Source organism: Peromyscus leucopus, chromosome 17 (genome assembly GCF_004664715.2).
Source record: "Peromyscus leucopus breed LL Stock chromosome 17, UCI_PerLeu_2.1, whole genome shotgun sequence".
Taxonomy (NCBI): domain Eukaryota; kingdom Metazoa; phylum Chordata; class Mammalia; order Rodentia; family Cricetidae; genus Peromyscus; species Peromyscus leucopus.
This window is the reverse complement of record NC_051077.1, coordinates 44,282,650-44,301,403: the sequence shown is the minus strand read 5'-3', so window position 1 is coordinate 44,301,403 and position 18,754 is coordinate 44,282,650. Positions and strand designations below refer to the sequence as shown.

The 18,754-nt window shown below is 44.3% G+C and overlaps 1 protein-coding gene across 2 annotated transcripts in view; it reads right to left on the bottom strand.

Moving 5' to 3' along the window:
- Positions 1–18,754, bottom strand: part of Sh3rf1 (SH3 domain containing ring finger 1) — a 163,416-nt gene that overhangs the window by 40,812 nt on the left and 103,850 nt on the right. For both annotated transcript variants that reach the window (XM_028881042.2, XM_037211759.1), the window contains exons 3-5: positions 18,322–18,597; positions 17,256–17,351; positions 270–578 (exon numbers count right to left, since the gene is read on the bottom strand). In XM_028881042.2, the coding sequence (XP_028736875.1) occupies positions 270–578; positions 17,256–17,351; positions 18,322–18,597 (681 nt within the window). The remainder of the gene's footprint in view (positions 1–269; positions 579–17,255; positions 17,352–18,321; positions 18,598–18,754) is intronic.

The following is an 18,754-nucleotide window of genomic DNA, read 5'->3' as shown; positions in this document are numbered from 1 at the left end:
TGGACCTTGAGGCTTAGCAGCTGGACCCCACCTCCTGTGTGCGCTAAGCTTCCTAGGCATGGATGCAAGGTGAGTCATCCGTCTCCTCTCCTGTCTTCCCATCAGTGTGGACTGCATCTCTCTGGAACTCTAAGCCACAATGACCATTTTCTCCCTCAAGTCGCTCCTGTCAGGTGTTTTATCCCAGCAGCGAGAAGAGTCACTAAGACAAGCTTGCAGAAGGCAGCGGGGGAAGCTGACCCTGCCCCGCGGACCCTGGCCCCGGTTACCTGAGACGGGGCGCTGCAGGAGAGCCCGGACAGTTCGCTGATGCGAGCCGCGGCTGTGGGGTTGCTGGAACTGATGAGCACAGGAGGGCTGATCTCCATGGAGTGGCGGTTCTGGGACGCCTGGGAAGACTTGTTGGCCATGGTGAGGGAGGTGAAGGAGTGTCGCTTCCTGGTGTTCTTCTTGGTGTCCGGGTGCTTTGGGGCAGAGCTGCTGTTCTGCGCTGCTGTCGCCGACGGGCATTCTGTGGGGTCGACTCCCGGCACCGGAGGCTTATCCCACTCTATCAGCTGCTTGGCAGCGGAGTTAAACTGCAGAAGCAACCAGCAGAGCACACACAAGGTCAGACCCCGCTCGGGGGTTCAGTGAGAATTATTTTCCCCCAAGTGTTTTAATCTAGAATTCAAAGCCACTATGTTAACGCTTGCAGATGCAAGCTACGTTTCTTCTATGCGAAACGTCTTCATAAGGGGACCTCACTGTCTCTAATGCCACAGGTAGTTATGAACTTAAAAATAAATAGTTCCAACGTAAGACTGAAAAGATAAAGACACGTTTCTAAGAATTTGGGGGATGTTTAATTTGGGCATTTGCCAGTGATAAAAGGGTTCAGCTCACTGATGAAATTGAGGAAGGGCAATGGAAGAGTATCCAAGTATTCATCTGCCTGAACGCCGGTCCCCAATGATGACGGGCTCAGAGCTGAACATTGAAAGAACAACAGACCGGCTTGGTACCAGCAAACAAGGAAATAAAGACTAAAACCATGCAATGCCCAGGTGGTGTGTCCCCAAACAAGTCAACACCCCTAGTTTCTCTCTGTATATTTTGGGGGGAAATCTCACAAAAGCAGGTTGAAATTCTTGCCAGTTTTTTTTTTCCTTCCTCAGACCGTTTGCCAGTTATCACCATATGCGCTCAAAATCGTGCACAAAATCATGCAAGGTAAGAGCTGAAATTCCAGTCCGGCTGGCACTCTAACTCGGTCTATCTGAAGTCTCAGGGTAAAGTCAGAGCACACTGGGACAAAGCCCGTGAGCTAGACCGATAAGATCAGCAGGAAAGAAGGGAACAGGAGGCTGGTTTCCCTGAGGTGAAACAAAACATTTCCGGAAAGGCCTCGATGATAAAAGGCTGCATATATTAGAAACTCCTCTGATGAGAAACTCCAAAATGCCCAAAAATACTGAGAATGCAATCTAGGGAACTTAAAAGGAACCACATACTTCTGAAAGATACTGTTAGGAACAATGGAGGTTTCCCCAACATGACACTCAGCACCGCAGTTCTGGCTTTATACAAAGTAACATCTAATGGTTTTTTTTTTTTTTTTTTTTTCTTTTCTTTCTATCTACCTCAATTGTTCAAACCATATCTTCTCACCCTATTGATGAGACTTCCCTATTAGGAAAGAAGAAATCCTTTGGGTCAATATTTCAAGAGGAAATAGAACCTGCTTCCCACAGCCGAAAAGCAGGGTTAACTGCAGCCTGGTAGCCTAGAGCGTCCACAGATGACTGTAAATCGACTGGTCATTTGTTCCTGTGGCTCCATGGGGACTCAAGTCAGATGGTCTGCCCGACACAATTAGGAGGGCAAACCTTTTTCTAACATAAGCATTTTCTTTTAGCCTTTGAAAAAAAGAGCGTGCATGAGATAAGTTTTCCAGAATAGGCGATCTTACCTTACCAACAAGTAGATGGACGTCAGGAAGAGGCGGGTGATTAAGATACAACTAAGATGTGTTTAAGGGTAAAGGAACGTTGTACCAGGGGACATTATAATGACATGTGGCCAGGAGATCCACAATTTATCAACCCTACTTTGATCTAGGAGTGCCTCCTCTTCAGAGTGGGGGCACAAGAGAATCAAACACCCCAAAGAAGCGATTGTGATGCTGGTTATTCTGATGGGAGGCACAGCTCTAAGAGCTCCAGTCAACTGCAGTGAGCCCCTGGGGCAGAGTCAGCTTTCCTACACAGCCAAGCAGGCTGAAGAGTTACTTCTCTTCCTACTCCAAGCTCAGAACTCACATGAAAGGTAAAGCCATGCCGTGTCCCAGAGAAGGAGTCAGAGGGTACTTCTGTGCCCATGACCTCCATCCATATACCACAAATCCTCCCAACAAGAGCCTAGTGAGCACAACAGAGTGTGAAAAATCAGTTCTGTGTGCCTGTTCGGTTGAGTAAGGAATGGGATAAACTAGAGCTTTCTTTCTCACGGGAGCCAAAAAAAATTTATTAATAAAGGAAACAACCACATCTATCTGATACCACACTTAAATGAATTCTGGGGCCAAATCATTAGCTGTACCCGTTCTTTTAAATACACTTATATATTTTGTGTGTATATGTGGGTGGCTATAGAAGTGTCATGAACTTCTATAGTGGAAGTCAGAGAACAACTTACAGGAGTTGGGTCCTGTGACCAAACTCAGGTCATCAAGCTTGGTGGCAAACACCTCTCTCTACCTGCTGAGACATCTCACCTGACCACCTGCTTTAAAATATTGTGAATCTTGTCAGGGTTTCACCTAGCCAAGCACCAGTTATAATTAATACCATGTTAACATTGCTGGTTTCCACATGCTGTGCTCTGATATAAATATCTTGCTAGTTTGTTATGAAAATAAGACTGAGTACCTCATGTCTTTTTCCACATCCACCCTCCATTAAGTAAGTACAACTTGAGAACACTGTATGCTGAGTGAATTGCTAGATGCTGGAGATTATAGATGGAGAGAAACAGTCTGAAGGATTTTTTTTCTAATTATTAAAATGATTTATTTATTTTTAATTTACATGCATTGGTGTTTTGCCTATATGCATGTCTTTATAAGGGTGTTGGATCCCCTGGGACTGGAGTTACAGACAGTTGTGAGCTGCCATGTGGGTCCTGGGAATTGAACCCAGGTCTTCAGGAAGAACATCCCGTGCTCTTAACCGCTGAGCCATCTCTCCAGGCCCCTGAAGGAATTTATAAACTGACATGAAAAAAATGGGCATGCTTTCTGTCATCTCTTCTGTCTAGCATCTTTTGTTCAACTGCCTTTGGCAGTTTATCCAAGTCACTCGATGAATCAAATGCTCTTTCTTTCCAGCTGTGGCAAAGGACCCCACTATGTGTTTAATTCTATACTTGTCCATCAACGTTTCTCCCTCTTACCTTCCAATAGATTTATGCCTATGGAGAACAATGCTGCCAGGTTGGTGGGGGGGGCGTGATGGACATATTGTTTGGAGGGCACAAAGCCTCACATAGAATAACACAGTTGTTTGCAAAGCATGAGTATGCACGTAGACCTCACAGGGTGTGGTGGAACTAGTGAGCTGGCAAAGGCCCACAATTCTAGTTTTGGCACGGCTGTTGGCCAACTCTGTGCCCGAGGTAGACATTGTTCAGTGACTGATCACAACTTTCACTGGCCGGCAAGTAAATACAAGAAGGCCAACAACGTTCACGTCTCTTTCGCTCTCTCCCTTTGAAGGGATATGGCTCGATCTCCTGTCTCACTTCCAGCCCTGTAGATACCCTACTTTATTTCCCCTGCATTTCATTTTTTACACATGACAGTAATGTCTGCTAGCAAGATGCCGTCATCCTTTAAAACTACTTTAGATTTTTCAGGAACAGCAGAGGTTGGTATCAGTAGCTCGGCTCCTTACTTTTTTTCTAAATTCCAGAGAAAAATCATAAAATGAAAAGTTACAGCATGGCGTGTTAGGTAACTCGGGCAGAAATCTAAAAGGCCTTCTGTTGTGAGTATAACTTAGCCTTTGTAACAACAGGGAGCCAAGGGCCTGACAACTTTTAATGGAATTTTGAAAAAAGTTATGAATGTTTTGCTTGAGCTCAGTGGGCGTGGGCTTCCCCTGACATTTATCTCATGGTGACCTTTAAAGTTAAAAGTGCACTCATCACATGCAAAATAAATGCGTGCCCTAAAAGATCTTCTTTTTGGCATGTGGTAAAGGCCTCAGATAAGACTCAGGTGAGGCACAAAATAGAGTTCAGCATTCTAGAGCTAAGTGGAAGGGTCTAAAGAGATTTTCTGATCTTAAGTTTCTCATGAACTTTTATATTTTTCCTATTATTTAACTAATTTATTTACTTCTGTGGTACTGCGGATTAAATGCAGGGCTTTATACATACGAGGTAAGTTCTATGCCACTGAGATATATTCCCAACCTTCTTTTCCATGTTTTGAGGAAGAGTCTGAAATAAATCTGAGAGGAAACACTGATAACATAATGTTAAAAACACAAAACATGCTAGGCAATATTAAAATATATTTGTGTCTGGTTGACTTCTTTGTTAAAGAGAATATGGCTTTTTAAGGGACAAAGCAGCATTTTCCCCTAAAGGGAAAATAGTTTTGATAGGCTCTATTTCATAAGAACTCTTACACAAGAGTAAGTCTCCAGCTTTTGGATATTATACAAGTAAGTTTGAGAGGAAACTGCTGTAATTTATAATCCACTGGAGTAGAATATTACTGAACTTTTTTCTTCCCACAGGCAAATAAAACTCATAAAGTGTATTATAAAAGTAATTAAACAGGCAGCCCCGGTAGCTCCCACCTGTGACTCTGACACTGGGGTGGGGATGGGCAGTCTGGAAGGAGAAATGTCACAAGTTCAAGGACATCCCAGTCTACACAGTGATTTCCAAGCCAGCCTACATTACAGAGTGAGACTCCATCTCAAAAGAAGAAAAAGGTAATTTGTTACCTTTTAAAATGAAGTAAATGGTACAGAATATTATGGGATAAAACATCAAAGTTCTTAGCCGGCTCCCTACGCCTGTCTTTTCCCAAGCCATTTTCCGGGTGCATTTATGTTTTAGCGGTTCACAGCACAACCGTCTGTGAATTAAGTACTGCTGCCGCAGATGCACCTACTTTCCTGATTTCTTTACCACAGATGATCCAGGCAAAGCACATTGTTACTTAACAGCTCGTGAGCGTCTTCCCACGCCCACAGGAGCAGGATGGCTTTCTACCGTGTAGGGGAAATGACATCATTTACTATATTGCTGACATGCCTGTAGCGGCATATCCATGGAGTAAATTCCCGAAGTTGAAATTGTTACATTAATGTGTACATTTTAAAACATTTGAAAAAGTAGTCGCATTGAATCCCAAAGTCTCAATCTTCGCCACTTTATGCTGTTTTCCAAATATTAACCTTATAAATCATTGTTCAAGTCTCTGCTAGTTGAAAGAAACTGTTTCATATTATTTAATTTGTATTTCTCTCAATGAGATTGAACAGATCTTTTCTTTTTGTAATGTTTCCTATTTACATGCTTTAGCTCTAGTTCTATTAGTTTTTTTATTTTTCTTTTTACAATTTGTATTATAAATATTCTGTTATATAAACAAAGTACTCTATTTAACATATGTGAATTTTTATATGCATTTGTGTACATGTCTAAATTGAAATATTGGTTCATATTACTATTTTATAAATAAAATTTTATTTTATACTCCAAACATAGCAATATTTTCTACTATAGCAATTCAACTAAATATATTCTCAAGCTCTTATTACAGCTGGGTGTGGTAATGCAGGCTTATAACCCCAGCACTTGTTTCAAGGAGACTTGAAAGTTCAAGGCTGGCTGGGTTATCCAGAGAGTTCTAGGCCAAATTATACTACCATCTACTGTGCATAATGAGACTGTCTCAAAGAAAAATGATCTCAGAGTTAACTTTTAAAAGAACTCTGCCTTTTTTTCCCCTAGCATTCTAATCCGACTTCTTCTTCCATCTCTGTGGCATGGGCTAATGGGAAGGATGTGGCAGGGACCGGAACAGGTTTATTTCACACAGCCCAGCGGTTGTCCTATCGCTGCTGAAATAACAATCCACCCTTCCCTCTCTGCTGCGAAAACAGCCTTTAGAGAACCAGCTCACCAAGGCAGCACTTCAAATCCCAGTGCTGTGGATATCGCTCTATATAAATAAAACACTGATGGCCAGTGACCAGGCAGGAAGTATAGGCGGGACAAGGAGAGAGGAGAATTGGGGAAACAGGAAGAAGTGGGGAGAGACACTGCAGCCACCACCAGGACAAGCAGCATGTAAAGACGCCGGTAAGCCACCAGCCACGTGGCAAGGTATAGATTTATAGAAATGGGTTAATTTAAGATGTAAGAACAGTTAGCAAGAAGCCTGCCATGGCCATACAGTTTATAAGTAATATAAGCGTCTGAGTGATTATTTTATACGCGGATTGTGGGACTGTGGGGCTTGGTGGAACCGGAGAGAAGCCCTCCAGCAACATCCCAGCATAGTTCTACGTCCATCGTCTCTTCCCCCGGAAAGGTCCAACACTCTGGAGAAGCCAAGACAGAAACGCAAGCCCACTTCCAACTTCTTAAAAGCAATGACACCTCTAGCCTCACATCACTGTCCTTTGCAAACACTGCTGAAATAACTACATCAGGACTTCAGACACCCGTCTTCCAGTTTGCGCCCCTCCATTTGGGTACCGAGGTTTTGTGTTTGCCCAAATGGAAAAAGCCAGCTTAACCTTCATTTCTAAGACTTACACAGAGGAGAGGAATGACCTAGAGGACTGAATACTTAGGAGTTTTATAAAATTAGTAAGAGAGCCTTCCCAAGGCTAGGACGCCATTTAAGCCTCTACAAATGTTTGTGATGAATTTAAAAAAAAAAAAAAATGGCTCTTAGAATTATCAGAAGTGAAGTCTGCCTCTGGGCCAACACTAGGCCACGTAAGTCTAATATAAATCTAATATTGGAAAATAGCTAATTTTCCAAATAGCTACATTTAGAAGAATACAGAGAAAAAGCTATTAGATAGTTTTAATGATATATTTTATCTAGCCCAATATAAACAAAATAGCATCATTTCAACATATAACTAGTACAAACAATATACCAAGACACACGTGCGAGGTCCTGCTTTCACTCCTAACATGGTATCTGAGCCTGAGGTCAATCAAGTATTCACATCCCATGTCTGTGGGCACTGGCCACCTCTCGGCTTGCTCGGCAATGATGTGTGGGTGCTGGTAGCCCAGCTCTAGTCTCTTGAACGCACTTAAGGGGAAAGAGGCCATGCCAAAGGGAGCTATCCACCAAAGGCTACCCCCCCACACACACCTCTTAAACTACCCTTGACCACGCAAAGCCCGTAGTTCTGAAGCTCCCTGAGCCCTGAGAAACCCTAAGGACAAGAAGGACTCGTGTAAGCAGCAGGAGGACAAGCAACGGTCATACTAAGGAAAGGGGGGTTCGCAAAATAGCCGGCGCCCCTCAATGGGCCTGAAGGTCAGTGAGTAACTCCTAGTTTATCACGACGGCCTTCACTTCTATTGGGCCCAGTCGTGAAAACATAAATAAATAAACCAGAACTTTCCTTCACGGCTTTCTTAATTTTGAAGGGAAAGATCCTTGCCACTGAAAACCTAAGGAAGCAGGCACTGCCAGAGGAAAGCCACAGGAAGAGCCTCGAACTTGGGTTAGCCTCGGGTCCGCTCTCTGTGCTCACTGGCTGAGCCACGATGAGTCGCTCCCGCTATGCTGACTCCAGTCTTCTTAGCCGTATAAAAGTAAAGGTGGCGTTGCTCCCGAGTGCCTCACACAGGAGAGACTGTGGGCTAACATGTTCTGCAACCTGCAACATCCAGTCCAAATGAGCATTATTCTAATGACCCAGCGTCCAAGCTTACAAGTCACTTACTCTGTGGCCTCAGGCAAGTCACTTTTTCTGTACATGCCTCCCATTTCTCTTATGGAACATGAAGTTGGATTTAATGAACTGTAAAGTTTTATTTCTAAGTACACCTTTCCTCACCCCAAACACAAATGCCCCCCTCAGAACACCCAAGAGGCAGATCTCCGAGTCGGGTCCAGAGCCCCTGGGCCACGAGTGACCTAGACTCAGAACAAATGGAGAGTTGAGTCCATTCTGTCAGTTTTGGAGTTTGTTGCTGTCGAGTGACTGTTAAAAGCCAAGCACAGCACTGGATGGGAGAGAGCCACACACCTCTCTGACTCACGATAAACGAGGTCTTCAGAAACAAACAGGTTCCGAACACTAACGACAGAAGACACACGTTCACATGTCTGCCGAGCACAGGCAGGTGAGTCCATAAAGGCCAGACAGAGCAACAGTGAGTGATGGACACGTTTGGTGACCCAGGGAGAGTGCATGAGCCTTTCAGAGAGCAACTGCTTAGCATTGTCGGCTGGCTTTCTGTCTAGAAAAAGAAAGCTAGAGAATAAGCTTTAAGAAAATCTCCCGAGTCTATGCCTGACCAAGCAATTATAACAAAACCATTTGCAGGTCGAGCATGGGAGCCATCTGGGGTCATGCTGGGGTGGTCTATGCTTTATGGAGGGCGAAGAAGAAAATGGCGGCTATAGGAAGGAAACTACAAGGCACTCCGGATCACAGGTTAACGGAAGACCTTGCTGGGTGTTCCAAGACAGCTAGCCAACCAACACCTTGGAAATGAAAAGGGCAATGATCATAAAGGAGATTAAAAATAGTGGTAGATGTTATCCAGGGGACAGAAGAAGAGCTAAGAAAAGGAATTAGTGACAATCAAGATGTTGATTTCAGGCCCGGAGGAGCCAAGAACTAACTACAGAGACAAACAAGCAAAGACTGTGACGTAGGCGAGTATTGAGAGTGGAGGGTGGGGGGGGGGGTTCGAGCCACAAGCGGAGGTGAGTGTGATAATGTAATAGATTTTTCACGAGAGCCAAATCAGATCATGCTCTCATAGTAAGGGGGGAACCAAGGAAAGAAAATAAGTGGCATGCATGTCAGAAAAGACACATGATGTGATCAGATTCGTAGATGACGAGAGCCCTGGGGAAGACAGCAAGTCATAAGCAGGAGAAACAGCTCACAGTCAAACCACAGCAGAGCTCACAAGACAGATGCCAGCACAACCCCAAACCCCAGTTAGGACCTAGGAGGTGCTGGTACCCACCAGTCCCGGAGCAACCCATCTACAGCTAATCACAGAGCTGGGAAGAGAGACCAGCCCACAACTTGAAGATTGAGATCAGTTGATGTCCATGTCCTACAGGAGCTGGCAATACCTGCAGTCTGTATGTGTTTCTATTTTATACACATATACACATCGTAAATCAGAAACACCTATTATTAACAAGGAGGATACATTCCAACCATACATTTTTATTTTCCAGAACCTCATAACCAGACATAGGAACACAACAGAGGAAATACATATATCCCAAGAGGGAAAGGGAATGGAATTGTCATTAAATTCTAAGTAAAATTAGTCAATGAGATATGACACACAGACAGAAATTCCGCAGCAGTGTGTACTCAGTTAATAAATCAGTGAGCAGGCCCTCTCCCTGTCCTACAGTGTGGGGCCGCGGGGATGAGCAGGGGTGGACGAGGAAGGGTTACAGAAGAAGAGAAGCCATGGTGCTGAGCACAGAATCAGCACATTTGCCCACGGCTTCCCAGCTCACAGAGACGCTCCGCACAGCATGCGTGTGTCCAGGATGCGCACCGACAGGAGAGCCGTGTCATAAAAAGCCACACTGCCTTACAACACCTGGGGAAAAACTCTTCTGGAGCCCCCTACTGCATTAGAGACAAGATTTTTTTTCCTCCCAATGATTGTATCGTCAGAATGGTTCTGTTCAAGCCATCTCTGCACAACACACCTATGCTGCCAAGAAAAGCAGGAAGAATCCCGTTGGGTCTTCTCCATATGAGATCAAGTCGAATCCACTTTTGATTAGTAAATCCTTAGTTGCCAGCAACATTTAGGATGTATATGACAATATAAACAAATCTATTTTAAAAGTGAAGCTAACACCTATCGAAATATTATGGCTTTGACAAATTTGTAATTCTGCTCTAACAAAGGCAACCTCAGATTTTGAAGATGAGTAATTAATCATTCTGAAAACGAACCTTTTACATGCTAGAACTCAGAATGGCTTCGAATTTTTATGAAAAGTAAAAAAAAATCTCTGTACACTTCAGCAAAGCTGGACAGTAATGGTGGTTTTGTGTACCATTAGGAAGGCTAGTTATCACATGTCTTCAGAAGCAAGTGAGACAAGAGACCAGTCACTCGGCAACTACTCTAAACAAGACATTTGTCTAAAAGTGGTAAAAATAAATAAGCTATAGTCTACCTATTATGTAGTTAAAACCCATGGAGAGAGACAAAACAATGTAATATCGTTAAAACATGAGGGAAAAAGGAGGGATATTTGTTTAGTTTTCTACATGATGCGCTGAAGCTTCTTCATTTCCTCTCCATGTTTTCTAGATTATAATAATAATATAGGAGTAAAATGTTTAAACAATATTCTATATGGGACTGCATTCTCAAAGGAACCAGGAAAAAAGTGAATCATCCCCACCCATTCATTCCCAGAGCCATAACCCATGCCGGGCCTGTAGGGACGATGCGAAGTTAGTATTATGGAAGTGATGCATGTTTGGATTGGGTTTCATAGGCTGTATCTTGCTGAATGGAAGACTCAGAAAGAAAGGCTTCCTAAGAACTGCCTGAATCTACTTGGATCTTGAAGAAAGGGTGATTTTTCTATAGGGACACTGGCAAAGAAACATCCGAGGTTCTCAAGCCAGCTGTTCCAAAGTGTGACTCCAAAACAAGCAGCCACACTTGGCTCACGTCCTTGTCCCTGGCAGGGGAATGCCCAGGATGAAGAATCTGGGATCCTTGGGGAATCACGGTCGATATTAGATAATATTAGATAGTAACATTTGGTCATCATCCAAGGCTCTGATTAAAGCTTGCCAGGAGATCTGCACTTGTATGTCCTATAAAACTGCCCGGGGTATTGCAAACCATCCATTCATGCAGTGAGAATACAATCAACATTAACTGATCTCTGGACTCCCCACTCCCTGAATGCCCTCCTGATGGGAACATTAAATTCTGAATGACAGATGGTGCATGAACTTCCCTGTATCACCTCCTCACCAAACCTAAGCAAGTCCCCTTTTGGCAGCATCGACTACAGAACTGCCAGGGGAGCTCACAGGACAAAGCTCTCAACTCTGCTACAGAAATCAAAGCTCATTTTCCTTTCATTGTTGCGCCAGAAATAAAAGCAACAACTACCTGTGTGAGGCTGGGACCTCACCTACACCATGGGATGTGGCCCACCATGCCTATGGGGAAACAAGCTCCCAGGAGCACACCCAAGGTACCCAGTCAGTCAGAATTAAGAAGAAAGGATGGTGTTGAGGACATAGTAATTTTCCCTTATGGGTTTCTCACATGGATCTCTAAATTTTACTTATAAAAATAAGTTGACTTCAGAATTGCAATAGAAACTTGGACACTAATCAATACAGTAATTCCCCTTCTAACTTTCTAACAATTTCCCTAAATTTCTTTCATAAACATTGATTATGCTTTTTTCATTTTAAAGGGAAAAACATCAAAAATATGAACGATAGAAAAAAAATCTTTTTATACACTTCAATCAACTCTTTGATCATCAGATTAAAAGCTATTATTGTGCCCTTCTGCTATTATTATTCTCTCTCTCTCTCTCTCTCTCTTCTCTCTCTCTCTCTCTCTCTCTCTCTCTCTCTCTCTCTCTCAGCTTTAACAAAGTAAACGATAATAAAATCAACAATGCCATTCTTAGCTCCATTGAGATCGCGTTGGCAACATCAAACCCTGCACTCAAACCTCCACTTCTTACCTTAGACACAAGAACAACAGCCCAGACTTTACGGAACCAAGGGAGGAGCTGGGAGTCCCTGCTGGACTGGAACCATCTGTGCTGACGTCAGCATATCTGACTTCTCACTACTAAAGCTGATAGCACCATGTAGCCACAGCCGGAAGACTTCATCCCTTTCAACTGAAGTTTCCCAACCTCCGACTAACAATTCCCCAACCATGCCCTCTACCAGGAATTTTTTTTTTCTCTATTAACAATAAAAGTTCCAGATTGAATCTAGCATATGATTACTATTTTAGCCTGGGAAGATTCTAAAGGAGTTAAATACTCAGCCTACATTTTTATTTTATTTATTATTTTCGGGGACGTGTTGCTGTTGTTTTCATTTTATCTCTTTGAGGCAGGGTCTTGCTAGGAGCCCAGCCTGGCCTGAAACCCTTGACCCTTCTGTCTAGACTAGAAGCATATGCCGCCACACCTACCCAACCTAACTGCGGCCTAGTTACACAAAACAAAAACAAAAAGCAGGAAAATATCTCACCCAGGAGGGCTGTATGTGGTGGCACCTATCTGTGAACCTAGGACTGAGGCAGGGGGGAATCACACAAGTTTGAGGCCAGCTGGGCTAGAAAAACAAATGACCTCACCAGGGTCACACACACCTACCCCATGGCTCCTAGGCATGTAACTTCCTAATGTAATGACAAGATGAACCAGTAACAAAATATATGCCAGATAGCAAAAGGTGAGACTACAGGCCGAGAAAATTCAAAGTGGACAAAAATCTACAAACTAGTTTGGTTGGGGCTTCGAGAGGTTTGCTCTCCGATTTCTCAGACTGTCCGTCTATTCATTCAAGCGGTATTTCCTGAGAGGCTGCCGTGAGCCACACTTGATGGGAACCCTGGGAACCGCAATAAGCGATGATATATAGTTCAAGGACTGCCTCGGGGACCCCCATTGTGATGGGGGCCGGGGGTCTGGGGAAGAGTGGTTAATCATTACAACAGAAACCCTGACAGAAAGATCACAGGCAGAAGGGGCAGTGAGGAAGCAGTACTGACAATGGCGATCCCAGGTACCGTGAAGGGCCAGGCTCCGCTCTTAAGGGTCTACAGTTTTAACAATGGGAAGACAAGGCCCAGGGTCACAGAGAGAATTACTGGTTGGGCCGCCACCCCCATCCTGGCCACCTGGCTCCAGATTTCCAGTCTCCCCCTCTACCACACCGTATTTGTTGAGAAAAGGCAAGCAGAGGGGAGGGAGTGTTTTTAGGTAAGGTCCTGAGGGAAAGTCTACCCCAAGATTGACATCTGGAAGGTGCCTAAAGAGTGACTCCAGCCTTCCTTCTGTCAGGAATGGAAATGGAAGAACACCTGTCTCCTAAGCCACTCCAACCCCGCTCTACCCCATCCACGCAGAAGGAGCGTGCATCTTCAAACTACCTCTATGACCAACGCCACGGAGCTGAACAGCTTCTTATTTGTTTAAAAACTTGGGTTGAGTGAGTGAGACTGCAAAGAAATGACTGGGAATCAAAATCAAAGGAGAAACTCAATAAAAACGTAGAGTTCAATATCCGTCTACGCTAATGACTGAGAAACGCCCCAAAGTCCATAGGTAGCCATCGTCTTCAACGAAACTTTCTGCCTGCCGAGAATCCTGCCATCCTTGTCCAATGACTGCTAAAACCAAGCAAGTCAGCACGGGATTAATGGGGTTGCTAAAATCTTCCCATCTATTTTGCAGGCAATTGGCATATCTGAAGAAAGAGAAATAGGGAACTAATGTCTTCCTTCTGACTGTAAATCAGTCCTTGATACGTATCCTGGGGTGGTGTCTTCAAGAATTCCCTGGGCTTCCATAAAAAAATCTCTTATCCCTAGGTGCTTTCCGGGTTGCTCAAGTCAAAGAAGAGACTGTCTATACAGAACACAATGTACAACCGAGAAGGTGTGGCCACAGGGACCTGATGAGAGACTGTCTTGGGAGGGAAGAGTGAATCAGATTTAAGCAAAAGAATGTTTTTGTTTTTGTTTTTTTCTTTTAGTTTTTCCAGACAGGGTTTCTCTGTGTCTTAGGAGCCTGTCCTGGAAACCTCTCTGTACACCAGGCTGACCTTGAACTCACAGAGATCTGCCTTCCTCTGTCTCCCAAATGCTGGAATTAAATGTGAGGGCCACCACCACCTGGCAAGAATTCTTATCATAAGAGTGAGACAGGAACTCACATATTCTAACCTCGATTCAGACTTGGATTCCGGGTCATCCCGCCACCTCTCCCCGGTGCTGAGATGACATGCGTATACTGCTGTAAGTGGTTATACGCAGCGCTGGGCTCAAACTCAGGCATGTTAGACAAGCACTCTATCTGTTGAATTTCATCCTCAGCCCTCTAGTCAGTCTTTGATAGGATTCGGAGTGGGTTTGCTTGCAGGACCGTGCAAGGAAAGACATGGTTCTGAGAAGACTCGAAATTCAGTTCTGAGAGTATCCCGTCATTATGCATGGTGACAATGGCCATGTATTTGACCGTTGCTACAACTCTGGCAGACTAAGGGCGATATGTCGGTTCATGAGATACAAGAAAAAAATACTAAACATGGTGGTACACACCTATAAACCGAGCACTTAGGAGGCTGAAGAAGGTAGATGGTGAGTTCAAAGTCAGCCTGAATTCCACAGTGACTTCCAGGACAGCCTGGGCTACATAGAGAAGTCCTGTTCCCACCCCCAACCCATCCTTAAAAAAAAAAAAAAAAAGAAAAAAGAAATCTACAAGTGAACTTTTGTAATACAGCTGTGTTTAAAGTGGGCATGCTCTGTGTTCTCAAGCCGGCCAAACAGGGAAGGTTAACAGAGCAAGAAAAAGCATTATTTAGGAAAAAGCCTCTCTCTCTTTTTTTTTTTTTTTTTTTTTTTTTGTGGTTTGTACACTTTGTTTTTTTTTTTCTCATCTGACACTGTCCTGAGACACAGTCCGCAGCTGAGAGATCTGGTTTGGGCTGGCTGTGATTGAAATCTGCCTCCACTCAGGCCCCCCCAAGGCTGAACCAGGTGTCACTCAGCCCCAGACGTTCTGCTCCCCGACAGGGAGTTCCAGTGTGACAGCTTGACATCAAAGTCTGTTCACAGGCTCCGGCAGACAGATGATTAGGTTCATGTCTTCACTAGAAAAGTTCTGGTTCAAATAAGGAAAACGTTCATGGCTGGGCGCGGGGGGGGGGGGGGGGGGGGGGGCAGGCATGGGGTGGGGGGTGAAAACACTTTCTCCCTGTGTAGAAGTTTACCTTTTCCAACTCAAGTCCCAGCAAATAATCCTATGACTCTAATAACTGTGAGTGACTCTGGCCTTTCTGTGGGTGGATCCTTTCATGCCTGTTGAACGATTCTACACCTGCCCTATGTCAACAACAACAACAAAAACAACACGTAGCAATACCTTTCAGGCACGCCAGACCAAGCATCGGCACAAACAGTGATAACACCTGACAAGTAAGGACAGGCTCTTTACTAAAAGCTGTGCTTGCTCACGCACTTTAGCGTAACTATTCAAATACCTGGAGATGCTAGTAGTTTTCCACAACCCACAGTCAGGATGGACACAAATACGCTACAGAAAGGGTTGCTTGCTAAGGGTATTTTTTTTTTCCTGCTGTCTCCTTCTAATGCAGGAGGAAACGTCTCAATAAAGAGGAACATCTAAATGTGTGGACGGCACTCGAGAGCTCTGCCTAGCCTGGGTTATGTGGAGACACAGCACACACGTCTATGCTTTGTGAAACTCTGGCAATCTCACCGTCTACGGGAGACACCGAGTCACCGGCTACAGCGACACAGTTTGACATTTTAGCCTTCAAATCCTGACAAAACAAACGTCTCAGATAAAAAGATGGCGGGATAAGTGATTTGAGGTTTTGCTTTGTTTTTACATGCTCAAGATAGACACTTTGATGTTTTAAACAGCAGAACTGCCTTTAATTCCCCAGACGGTCTGAGATCTCTCTTGCCTTTTGGCTTCTGTGTACGCAGGCCTCTCCACCTGGGTGTTCTTCCTGCTTACAGTAAATGCTCTTCTCATCTCTCCTAGTTAACATCTATTTACACATCCACAAGATAGCAGCTTCTTTCCAGAAGTCTCCCTTGACCTCGGTGACCTGGAGTGGTTGTTTGGGCTTTGGTGGGTTCGTTCTTCAAAAAACGCCTTCAATTTTGTTTTTTAGCAAGAAATGTGTATTACCAGCTGACAGTTTGAGGCATATGATGTAATGAGTGTCTGCTCTGAACTCTAACTTTCCAGTTCAGTGTGTGTGTGTGTGTGTCTATATAGGGGTGCCCATGGTCGTGTGTACATATGGAGGCCAGAGACTGACATTGGCCATCTTCTTCCATTTCTGCTCTGCCTTATAGAGGCAGAATCTCTTACTGGGCCCATGCTGGCCACCAGCAAACCCCACGGTTCCACGATAGCTGGGATTGCAGGTGTACATTGTTGAGCTCATCTTCTTTAAGTAGGTGTTAGGGATCAAACTCAGGTCCTTATGTGTATGTGGCAAGTACTTTACCGGCTGAACTATCTCTCCCGTCCCCCATCCACCACCCCGCCCCCTGTTCATTCTTAAATTTGATTTTGTTTAGAATGATATGAGTATGCAAAAAGATATCACTTAAGTCAGAGTTGGTCAAAAGCTTTCTGAACAATGTTAAGTAATGACAAAGGAGACGAAGACGTTACTGAGGTATGGCGGAGAAGGAGTCATTCATTCAGTATCAAAGAATGACCCTGGGAATCACTATTCTAGTTCTGAGGATGTGGCAGATTATGAAAGAAGTAAGAAAACAAGGGTGGATAAAAGGTGCTCGCCCTTGAGTTCACCCCCAGAGTTCCATCCTTGGACCCACAAGGTGCAAAGGAATAGATCCCCAAATAAATAAATATAATATAATAAAAAATATAAGAAATGAGTAAACAAATAAAATGAATATATTCACATCTCACATTTCGTGGGGCTTTACAAAGTTTCTGATCCTCACTCAAGGCAGGAATCAGATGGGCATAGGTGACGGACCGAGTCGCAGGGATGCTTGCAGAAGTGAGACAATGAATCACACTTTACGATCTTCAGTCATCAAGGCCACGGGAAAGGAAGTCCTTCTAATCCAACCACAGAGCCTTTCAAAGCCACTGCCAGTGCCCTGTGCCACGAGGAGGAGCTCTTAACACCTCCTTTGCATAGCTAAGATTTACTAACTAAGCTGAATATGATGCAAGAAGGTACAAATTAACTTACCTCAACATACGAAATTGGAAATATTCCTATTTTATCTGCCAGCATTCCCTCAGCCCAGTTTTCGTCCACTCGGCGGATCACAGTCAGTACGTCATCCTGAAGAAACAACAGATCCTGAGTCTCTCGGTCACGTTAAATTTATCGCCTAGTTAGCATCCTCAATAAAGGGACCGAAGTTTTAATAGGAGATGAATACAAATTCTGTAACACAGCTTTAGTACACAAAATATAATAATGTTTTCCTAAACTAAACAGGACTGCCAGTCCACCTGATGTCTTTCAAATTGCGTTATTTCACTCACTGTAGTGGCGGTGGGGGACAAGCCACAGTGTGCACGTGGGCGTCAGAGGTGGCCTTTTCCTACCACGTGAGTCCTGGTGAGCAAACCCAGGTCACTTTATCGGCGAGTGCCTTCACCAGCTGAGACATCTCACCGAACCCTCACGTCCTCTTAGCCATCTGTGAAACTACAACCCTTCTACCAAGAGGCTAGCGGCTTGTTTTTAGAGCAGTGAGTGGCAACCCCAAGGCCATGCCCCTAGCATCTTGGACGTCTGTTTAAATTGTTATCAGATAGTTCTCTCTGTCTTTGATAACACAGCAAATGCCCACCGGAATACACCTTCTGCGGCTTCGCGTCACAGAAACGCCGTTTGCCGCTTAAAATTCCAAACCGTCTTATCAATTCAGTAAACAGATTCCTGTGTGCTTTTAGGCCCAGAAACTTACATGGAAAGTAAGAAGCAATGATGTTTGATTTGGTCTTTGGAATTGGACTTCAGCGTCCCTGGATCGCACACGCCTCCCCGCTTCAAAGTGGTTCAGAAATAAACCCACTCTAAACAGGAAAATGATCGTCAGCCCAAATGGCCCGTCATAGAAGTCTACGAGACACACAGTTACTTTCCTAGTGGCCCGAGGACGACTTCCTGGTATCTTTAGAAGCTCACCGACAGAGGGCACACAAACTATTTCCCCCTTTTGCAGGGTGAAATAGCAGCCATGTTCCAGGTGTGCAGGAGTGAGGAGGCAAGCCGAACGCAAGCTCGCTCGTGGGCGCCTTACCTTTGCGAAGGGGAGGCAGTCCTTGTCAGCTTCCTTGTCTTTCACTTCGAAGTCATAAAGTGCTTTGCACTGGGGCGGGGGCTGAGGTAAAGGTTTGAGGATCTGCACAAAGTTGGTGGGGAAAAAGCCGTGGACCCCGTTGACCTCCCCGTGGTACCAGTTTTCGTCCACTTGTCTGCGCAAAATGATGATGTCGCCTTTGCTGAACTTCAGGTCTCCAGGCTCTTTTCCTTCGTAGTTATATAATGCTTTGGCACATGGTAACTGAGGTATACCCTGAAAGAAGGGGGGGGGGGAGATTTCAATGAAAGAGCAGTCAGATAGTGTCTCTGAAAATATGATTTCGTTGTTGTTGTCTTTAAGTCAAGGTCAAATCCACCAACTTGGCCCTTATAAGAAAATCCTCCATAAAAACCTAATTACACTGACTTTA